The sequence below is a fragment of the Elgaria multicarinata genome, chromosome 6, assembly GCF_023053635.1.
Source record: "Elgaria multicarinata webbii isolate HBS135686 ecotype San Diego chromosome 6, rElgMul1.1.pri, whole genome shotgun sequence".
Taxonomy (NCBI): domain Eukaryota; kingdom Metazoa; phylum Chordata; class Lepidosauria; order Squamata; family Anguidae; genus Elgaria; species Elgaria multicarinata.
In genome coordinates, this window is record NC_086176.1 from 41190145 (window position 1) to 41201125 (window position 10981).

General features: G+C 40.8%; 1 protein-coding gene across 3 annotated transcripts in view; it reads left to right on the plus strand.

Annotated features, from left to right (window-relative positions):
* Positions 1-1996, plus strand: part of PTPRD (protein tyrosine phosphatase receptor type D) — a 1062283-nt gene extending 1060287 nt beyond the window's left edge. For all 3 annotated transcript variants that reach the window (XM_063129268.1, XM_063129265.1, XM_063129267.1), the window contains one exon: positions 1330-1996. In XM_063129268.1, coding sequence (XP_062985338.1) covers positions 1330-1398 — 69 coding nt within the window. In that variant the 3' untranslated portion in view covers positions 1399-1996. The remainder of the gene's footprint in view (positions 1-1329) is intronic.
* The last annotated feature ends 8985 nt before the right edge of the window (positions 1997-10981 follow it).

Below are 10981 nucleotides of genomic sequence, written 5' to 3' on the forward strand. Positions count from 1 at the left end.
CAGTGCTTAATTCAAAGTGAAACTCATCCTATGTGAAATTCACGCCATGCATCCTGTACTTTGCTCAACTCTTTCAGTGCATGGGGAGAGTTGTAGTTGCACACATATTCTAGGACCCAGGCCTAATATTGAAAACGAGTTCCACACTTGAGCCTCTAGCAGACACAAATCATTGGGCAGACCACCATTTCTCTGAGATTTTGAATGGGTTTAGACGTGTTCTTTAAATATTTAAAACAAACTTCCTAAAATAAAATGAGGCCAGTGAAATATCTTTGCCCTGTGACGAAACTGAAGAGTGAAATCCATTTATTTTCCATTACCAATAATTACTGCAGAGATGTACATCCTAGCAAAATGAAAAACATCTTCTTAAAGTCTCATTAGTTCCTAGGAAAATGTGCATGCAAACACATGTGTGTGTGTGTGTGTGTGTGTGCGCGCGCGCGCGCACACACACACACAAAATTTAAAATGGGCCAGTACACTTCCTCCCCTCCCCACTCTCAGTTTCAATGACTCAATGCTGAAAGCAGATAGGCTGCTCCTTCCTATGTTTGCTGCTATTAAGTTTGTAGGGAGGGGGCTGAAGTGTGATCTGGATTGCCAGCCTGGAAATAGGCTGAACACAGAAAAAACATCTTGAGAGCAGTTCGCACACTTTTTAAATGCATCATATACATTCTTAGTTTAGATATATGCATGACTTACAGACATTTGCAAGTTTTATTGCACAGGTACATGTGCGAAGGATCCAACATTTTCTACAGGATCCAGGATTTACTCTTGGTTAAAATGGGAACTCACACTTGCAGATATTAAACCAAACCAGGGTAAAAGCTGACAAGATAAGGGAGCAGTGTCAGTGTGGGGCGGGTTATGTGGGTGTACTAGAGGGGGAGGCCCAAAGTGAGTCCACATCTTTCCCCTTCTCTTAATCATCATGAAAAAGTTGGTAGCAGCGCTATACCTGCACTGACAGCAAAAATACTGATGTTACAACTTTGGAAGAATCAATGCTCACCTCCTACTATGCTGTGGAGATGGACCTAACAATGGTTTCAACATTTGAACGTATGGATACTTATTGAAGTTTATGAATATGTATGTATATGCATTCCATATGCATCAATTAAATTGATACATTCAAATTATATCATATATCTTTTCTCTCTTTTTTCATGGTATTGTTTTGTTTATATTTACAATAAAAAAGTTAATAACGATATCTTTATTTAGCCAATAATTGGAAAATAGTAAATCTGACTTTATTTTAACCTCTCTCTCTCTCTCTCTCTCTCTCTCTCTCTCTCTTTTCTCCCCCTCAAGGATCAATATCAGTTCTGCTATCGAGCCGCACTAGAATACCTGGGCAGTTTTGATCACTATGCAACGTAAAAAAAACCCTGACCCATCCTGGATTTTTAACTGCAGGCCCTTTAAGATCCAGAGAGCCTCTTCTGAGCCATACAGTGTGCTTGAGAAGTACTTCTTAACTCCTAACTAAAGACCAATTAGTGGGAAATATTAAAAGGAAAAAAAAAACTGTTCCAGGTGGACCAACAATTCACAGTTCAATAAACCTAACTGGAAACATAATAAAAGAATCCTGACTGGGTGAGGCATCTAAAGAATTTCATTTTACAGATACCTCAAGGATTCAGCTTTGGTTGAAATGAAAGGGAAGATGAAATTCCTGCAAAGAACCACCATCTTGTTCAGGATTGCATGATAGTGAACAACGCAAACCTTAGGAGTACTGCAGTTCAGGGCAAGATGTTTGTCCAAAGGCCAGTACCTGGCTTCTCTAAAAGCAAACGGACCCTTTACTTCAACATCTCCCCTTCCCACCATATTGCTCATAAATAACACTTTGGAGGGTGGGAGGGAAAAGGGCAAATGTTTAAAAAGAAAGTCCTTGATTTAGTTTTTTAGTATTGTAAAGATACTGCTGACCTGTGCTTCATTTTTAACTGTGTAAACTTTTTCCTTTTTTTTTAAACAAAGGTTTATCATTCAATGAAGTGAATTAAAAAAAAAGTTGCATAACTGTTCTTTTTTTCCCCCTTTTCTTTTTTTGTTTCCAGAATTGTAGATTTTTTATGCTGTAGAACTGTTACCTGTAATATCTCGCTATAGAAATGTTAAATAATTTTGAAAATTTGCACATTTTTGTGCAACTCTATATTTATCTCCAGGACCACATTCTCATTTAGATATTGCTTTTACATTTTAATTTTTTAAATGAAATATAAATTAGTTAATCTACATATGGAAGGTTTTGTTTTTGTTTCTTTTGGAATCAACAGGGAAGCGCAAAGTATAAAGCTGCTACTAACACACACACGAACACACACACACACAACTTTATAAATATATGTATATCTCTCTGAATGTCTCTCTATCCATCTACAATAATACACGTAGATAGATAGACAGAAATGCACATAAATATAAATATATAAATATATACACGTATCGGTTCTTCCATGATTTGGATTTATTGAAACAGTTGGGGGAGGTGGGGTGGAATCCAAAATGCTACATCTCTGCACATCTTCGCATTTCAAGGTTTGCTTTTGAGAGATTTTGCTTTGTTTTCTGTTTTCCAGGGAAAATGAGGAATGCACATCAGTGATACTTGAAACTTAGTCCTACCCAAAAATAAAGGACTGAAATCATGTATACACATATCAGCCACATCCACACACACGATCACACTTACCATGTTAAAGCTTCCAGTGAAGTTTGGTATTTGTAACACCTTAGTGCAATAACAAACCATTCTAAATATAGGAAGTATGCATGTGGGAAAGGTCAGTGCATATCCCCTTAGGAGGGGAGAATGTTGTAATATAATAGTTGTCAAGATGTTTTAAAAATGTATTCACTCGTATAATTGTCTATAGTATATGGCAGGACATTTGCATTGATGATGTATAATGGGGCAAAGCCAAACTCGTGTTGCTCTGTTAAATCAGAAATATTTGGTGGCATATAGCATTCGTTAGAAATGCTGGGTTTTTTTATTTTTATTTTTGCATTTAGAGTGCCTTATATTTGATGCCTATTTTGATAGCATTTCTTCAAGTTTTGTTTTATCTGTATCTGCTTAGTTGAGCTATTTTTCTCTGTTATTCTCCCCTGCCCTCAACAATTAAAGCATTATCTTTACAGCACATGTACAACAAGGTCTTTTAACAAAACGCATTCCTGGTGATTACCCAAGTGTTAAATATCAATAAATGTTTATCCAAACCACTTGGGTAGTCAGGGGCCCTTTATCCAACCAGAACTCCCAGCAGCACACAAAGCTACTACAAATGTGTGGTTCCTCCCAACCTGGCATTCATGACCACTGCATTGTTTTTTGGAAGAAAGCATTGCCATGGTGAAAATATAGGAGAACTCTCCTAATAGCCATAGGAGCAGCAACTAGAATGTGTGTTTTTTTTAAAAAAAATCATCCTCATGCACATGTATTTCATTGGAGGCCAAGGCATGTTCACTTTACTCAGGCTAAGAGGCCTCCTGAGATCAGCTGGGTCATGCAAGTGGACACAGATCATAGATTTTTCCTTATGGACAGCACAAGACATTGTCTGAGACACTGTAATGGAAGCCATTTGCTCTTGCATTGGTCTGGGTTAAGCCTGGAACCATGTTGGAGCACAAATATCAAGGGGACTCTTAGATGTGGTTTAAAATAAGGATCACCAAGGATAAGGTTAGCTTATCTTGACTTAGCATTTATTTTTTTCCCATGTTTTCCATCACTACCAGAAATAAATATATGAAAAGACCAAACACTAGAAAGCATTCTATTTGAGCACTTTTATATATATATTAAAAAATATTAAAAAGCGTAAAAATGGGGAAAAATTAAACGTATATATGTATAATAATTTTAAAAAGTATTATAGAGGCTACCTCAGAATGAGATTCTCTACTTTACATCCGAATCAGACGTGAATGTGCACTATATGTTTCCTTTTATTTTCAATTTGTTTCTGTCAAAAGAATATTAAAAAGTGCCAGATTACATAGTGAACTCATGCTTTTAGCCAAAACTACCGTTGACAACACTCACAGGTGAAAAAATATATATGCTACATTTTAGAAGCATTTTAGAAGAAAGGCATGTGTCTGCACAGGAACTTCCTGTGTTCCCGCTTTCGAACTGAAGCACAAAACTGGAAGCACAAGAAACAATCCCCCACTTCAAAAGGAAGCACCATTTTGCATGGGGGTTGTTTTGTCCTTGCTCTCCGTAGAAACCTGCAATAGTCATCACGGGCTGTGAACAGGGATCATGTGGCTTGGGGGATCAGGAAGTGTTCAGCAGACCTCTAAAGAAAAGACCCACGCAAACATGCCCTAGGAGGGCTCATGGCTCATGAGAGCAAATAACAGACCAGGCCTTCCTTTCTTCAAAAATTATTGGATTTACTAAAGATAAATATTAAACAAATCACTAGTGAGGGGTCAAAAAAAAAAATACTAGCCGCACATATTCCCATCAAAACTGCTATTCGGGAGTTGCTTCAAAGAGAACTCTATTCGAATCATTGATGTGCATTCCATTTCTGTAACTTTGCTGTGCAGTGATTTCTCTCTGTCTCTCTCTCTCCTTTTTTTTAATTAGTCGGTCTCATTATCTGCCATTTACCGAGCTCGGAATTTGGTCTCATCAGCATAATCAGTACGGTGCTATTATTTACCTATGTATGTGTATTTATGTATAATTTTGTAATTAGTTAACAATGGAGAAATACGCAAAATATATAAAAATTATTTGTACAGAACTTTTATTTTAGCTCTTTTTTAATAAAAATGGTTTGCATGGTTAGACATTGGTGAGGATGGCTCGGGGAAGGGAGGGGTTCCTCTAGGGAGATTTGCACTTTCTATACCTTTGTACTATGCACTGCCCTATTGATTCTACACCCAATAGTATTATTACTTGAACCCATCTGTAAGAAAACTGCTTATGAAAACCCACTTGTGTGTATGTAAATAACACAACCATGTTAAAGAGAGGGGGGATTTGCAAGGGCAACAACAAAATGCAGGCTCCCCCCTTTTTTTAAATTCCCCCCTCCTTTACGGTTTTAATCTTTTTGTTTTTGACTGCCCTGATACTCCCAACAGAATATCAGTAGGCCGCAGGTCTCGTCATCCATCTTGTTACGTGGCTTTGCCATTCAAGCTTGGAGTGTCTTTACAAAGATAATACAAGTTGTGTTCTTTGCTCTCGTTTTGGATGCCTAGACTGAAAAATTAAAAAAAAAAAACTTGTAAAATGGCTTGTTAAAAAGAAAAATACAATTACCTCTAATTAGTAGTACGCGTAAATGTTTTACAGAATGAAAGGCGTGCTTTTTATTTTCTTACTTCGTTACATTGGTGGCGAAAGAAAGTCTGTATGAAAATCAGTTCTTTGCTGACACAAGTTCCATTTGTTACAAATGAATTCTAATAAAAATGTCAGTGTTATGCAGCCCTGATTGTCTTTTCTTAAGCCTTGCTTTCTTGTTCAATCAAATGCCCAGAATTTTAGTATTAGTGTGGCCCTGACTGCACTAAGAACTTAAATGGTCACTTGGAGAAGCAGCAGTATTTCAATATAACACACCAACCAAAAGATCCCTTGCAATGCAACAAGAACATTACAGGTCAGAGAAAGCTTGTTTAGATAATTATGATTACAAGAGGCATTTGACGCTTGCCACAGTTTATGTCTCTTGAACCACATGTGGGTGAGTGTTGCAGAGAGTATTTCTACTGAGAGAACTCATGTGCTATTACCTGGTGACATTCTACCAGATGTGGCACTTCTGAAAGTCTTAGAGGTCAGTTGGGTATATATAGATGAAGGTGGTCAGCTAGATATCCTGGTTCCAAGTTATTTAGGGCTTTGTATGTCAGCAACAGAACCTTGAACATGACAAAGAATCTTGGGGCCCTTTCTACACCTCCTGGCCTTCCAGCGGGGAGGGGGAAGGAACTCTGGATTTCCTGGTTCCAAAATCCTCCCCCTGGGTCCACATGCCCATGCCATGTCCAGGGACGACATGGGCACCATTTTTAAAAAAAAACAGAGGGGCCGATCGTGCAAGAGTGAGGCCTTGTGCCATCCGAAATGTGAGTTTAAAAACACACAACCAAAACTGCTCCCCAAACCTCCCTGCCATCTCAGGGAGGTGAAATTGCTGCCACCCCCTCCCCTGATCGGCACAGAGCTGCGCTGCATGGCTCCGTGGCCATTTCTGGAGCCATGCTTACTCGCAAGAAAGCGCAGCACCAGGCAGGATGGGCACCCACACCTTTTGCAATGGCTGATGCACAGAAACGGTCCCTATCCATTAACAAGGGATTATAGTACATGGCAGCAACATCTCTAGTTGACTTTCACAGACAAGCCCAATAAACAAAGGGAATGCTATATTAATAGGATGACCATGTATCCTACTTTACAGAGGGCAGCCCACTATCTGAAGGTGCCTTCTATTTGAAAGGCCGCCCAGTTCCAGTCCAGTTTAAAGATACAGAACATAAGCAATGAGAGCAAGAGCTGTGAAGTTGCCCATCAACAGTTAGTACCTGGACAGCAGCTTGAGCAGGTGTGCAGATCACCATCTTCCAAACGTTAAATTTTAAGAAGTGTTTCAAAATGTGCATTTTTACATCTAAATTAGGATATGCAAAATTGTGTCTTTTGGGGGGGGGGATGGGGTGTGTGATGCACTCCCTCTATTTTGAGGAAATGCATAAGTGGCCAGCTTACTTAATAAACAGATTCCATTTTGCATGAGGACTCTAAATTGAATGCTTTTGAACATATCCACCTCTGCTGCTCCTTGGATGTACGTGGCATGTTTTTGTCAGCAGAATAGAAGAAAGAGTCCTGTCATTATTGTAGCACAAACAAGCAAATGGGCTTCCCCTGCCAATAAAAACACTGTGTAATACATTCAACAGCTTCAGTGAACGTGGAGTTTGCACATTCATGTTAGTACATGTTAGTTTGCACCAATGGCGGCTGATCATATCCAGGCACTTCTGGATGAAACGTATCATTCAAGTCAGGGTTTTGGCACTGAAACTGCCTTGGTCACCCTGTGCCAGAGGAGAGCTGGGAGATGCAACTGTCACATTTGACAAGCCTGAGCCTAGCAGTTGCAAGTTTCAGGATCCAAGCATTCCAAGGTGTTTATGCTGACCAAGGTGGGATCGGGCATACGGCAAGGTCTCGACAGTCCAGGTTGTAGGCAACTTGGTTCCAAGGCAACACATCCCAAAGAGCAGGCAGAAAGACAGTCAGAGATCAGTCCATAGGCACACACACCAGGGGGCTGCCTAGATGCTCCAAAAGCCCTGCAAGTGGGTGTATGGCGCCACTGTGTCAGTTATACGACACAGCAGCCAACGTGGGGCTTGGCCGCGAAGCTGCGCATTAAAAAAGTCAGGGACTTAACCCAACTTTTTCACCAGAGTGAAGCAAATACGGCACATCTGCTGTCTAACCTTGCTCCGGTGTCGCAGTGGAGGTATTCCCAGGCAGATGGTGACCCCCCCCCCAATTGGGCACTGTCCACCCAGGCAGAGGGGGAGCCCGGCGGGCCGAATGGCTGCTGGAAAGGTCGTGCCCTCCTTCCGCATCAAAATTAGCTAAAAACCCTAAATGCAGCAGCAACCCATACCATCAAGACAACCCCCAGGAAGCAGTCCAAGGCAAGGGTTCAGGAAGATCTAGTCAAGGTTGTTTCCAAGTACAATGTTCCCAGCCTTAAACTGCTTTTTTATGCAGAGGTTATCAAAACCACACCCCGGCTTTGGCTGTGAGCTGTTAGTGACTGTGGCTGAAAAGGACCTCCTTATGAACAATCCTCCTCCATGCAAGTAGACCTTTTCTCAAAAGGCCTTTGAATCAGTCTAGCAGTCCTGAGTTCCTGTCTTTTCAGATGTGCCTCTTCTGAGGGCTTGGGTTTTTTTCTACCTCCACCTTTGAGTCAGTCCTTGTCCTCCACAGATAATGTCCTCATGGTAGTCACCCCTCAAGACCCGGCCTCCTCCTGGTTTGTTGGCAGAGCCTGGGCATTGTTGGTAGTAGATGGTTCTTGGTCCTTCAGCTCTTCCTCTGGAGAAGGGTCTTCCAGGAAATTTCAGCAGGTTCTCCATATATACAAATGACACCTGCTGAAATTCCCTTTTCAATACAACTGTTAAAGATACAGGAGCCCTGTTCTCCTTTTCAGATGGTCACCCTAGATAATTGTTTCCAGAAGTTGGAGCAGGAGGATTTCTGCCCGATCGCATAGCTTTTATTTTATGGGGTGCCATAATAAGCCCCGCCAAATTATGCTCCATGCTGTTTAACATCTACATGAAACCACTGGGTGAGGCCATGCAGAGAGTTAGAGTGCAGTGTTATCAGTATGCTGATGACACATGCAACTCTGTCTTTTCGTCAGCTCCAGGAGAGTCCGTGGAAGTGTTTAATCAGTGCCGGTGTTTAATCAATGGACTAGATGAGGGCCAATAAACCTAAGCTCAGGCGAGACAAAATGAAGGCACTTAGTGGGTAGTGTATCTGTTTGCTTGAGTGATATTTAACCTTTTAAGAAATGGATTATATCCCCACTAAAACCATTGCCATTAGAAGCACAAGTGTCCTCTGTAGGACAGAGTGCCTTTTTCCAGCTTAAGCTGGTGTACCAACCGCAACCTGAAATGCATTCAGTGCTCAATGTAAACACACCCATACATAAAACACCCACCCACGCAACTCATTACACTAAAGTAAGCCCTAATGCCCTGCGCGCTGAAACATGTCTCCAAAATTTTTACCCCTTCCCTCAATTTTTGCATGTAATTTTTTGTCCCTCCTGGCCAACCCACGAATGGTCATAAATAGATAGGACAATTAGGCACAGTGTTGATTCTAACCAATTTGAATATGGGTCCATTTCTTAATATTTCATAAGGCGCCCCAAAGATGTTGATCCAATTTGCAACCTGCTTGTTCATTCAGATTTTCTTTTCCATAATGGTTATACAGACATTCATTTTTAGACGATGTGAGGATTCGTGGCTGCCAGAAAACTATTGCTGAGTTGCTCTGTTGGTACATGGAGGCATTATGTGTTTTGTGAATCATGCTCCTGTCCGCCCCCACCCCTGACTTTCTCTCTTTTGTGATCTAGGGGCTTGGTGAGTGGAAGGGAAATTGATATTTTATCAGTAGCTTTCTCTGAAGCTCTTTCACTACTGCCTGGCTTTTAGCCTGCATTGCTAAGAGGGAAAATTGATTGTAATTTCCTTAGAGGTGCGTGTGCGTGCGTGTGTTGCTTTTGTTAAAGGCCCAGAGGTTTTTCTATTTGCCAGAGATGAAGCCATGTCCAGAGGCCAAAATCAAGCCTAATGCAAGTTGAAGTCTTACAACAGCTAATTAAAGTATCTGTGCTGTGTTCTCTCACTGCTGAATGATTTTGACAAACAAGCTTCCAATGAAGGGCCCAGTGATGGACAAATCTTGTAGGTGTGGCACTCTTCGGCCAAAGTTAACTCTGTGGCTGCAATCCAATCCAATACCCATTGAATACAGGGGCGGGGGGACTTACTTCCTAGTAAATGCTGCATAATATTGCATTGTACTACAAGTGAATTGGCTGCCAATGGATATGAAGTGTGCATTCATTCAGCTGAGGTGCTTTCAAATGTCTCAAGCAGCCATCTTTATGGTATGCCAAAGGGGAATAAAATATCTGAGTACTTATTCAAGGAAGTGAAGAGAAATATGAAATGAGACACATTCGTCAATTGAAGTGTCCAAATAGAGTCTGGGGTCTTGCAGATGGTGGGGAGGGGATAATTACTCCATTCACCTTTCCATCTTTTCTTTTTTTCTATCTACTCTGTTTTCACTGTGTATATATTTATTTATTTTTATAATAATGAACCACCATTAATCACTTTTTCGGTTAGGAAGATGGAACATGGGTTTTGAGTAAATCCACTGACTCTTCTATCCCTCACCCCACCCTTTTTCTTAACAGTCTGCAGAATACCGCAGCAACCTTTACAATACAAGGATTCATAATAGTACAAAGCCAGCCAGATCCTCGACAATACACACAGAACACACCATCCTTTTTTGTTGATACTTCACGCCCCTTTGCATAAAGTTGCAAAATTCTTTGCAAGAGAGCAGATTTTTGTTTTAAAGTGGGGAGGGGGAAATGCATTCCTGCTGCTGGGGCAACACTGCTTTCACTGATTCAGTTATGGATACTTGGCCAGTTGGGTCAGTCTATGGATGGATATAGGCATTCAGATGAATTTAGGCATTCCACTGAAAGTAATGTAGTGGAAATAGACATTTGGCATCAGATTTGATCACATTATTTATTGTATTTAATTTTTTCTAATTTAAGATTATTTTTATGTCACCTTTCAGGTTAAGCATATCTCATTAGGCCCCCATAATTACATTCTGCCCCAAGAAGTCCTGCATAATTAGAGTTAGATCAGGGTGACAGTTTTGCTGCAGAGTGCTGGCAGGCAATGAAACCGCCAGCATAATGAAGCAAGACAGGGAGCATTGCCTGGCCAATAGGAACAACTTCTCTCTTTAAACCTCCCATTATGAGTCAAGGGAATGGGAGTTACATAATTGTGTCAAGAAATCTGATTGGCCACCTGGCCTCTGACGCCCCTGTGTTCACAATAAGATCCCTGATTGGCTAGGATTATTGTGAAAGAGTAGGGCCTAGACAGATACAAGGCACAAACTCTTACACAGTGGAGTCAAAGCAGCAGGGGATCATGGGTTGGAAACACATAAGAAAGACCATGTACGTGGGGGGAGAGCTTTTCAAGGGTATTTTTTTCTCATCCCTTGAAAACACATTTTTAAATAAAAAGCCAAACAACACAAAATTTCAGCATGGCTCGATTTCCTTCCCTTGCTCTTTTGTAG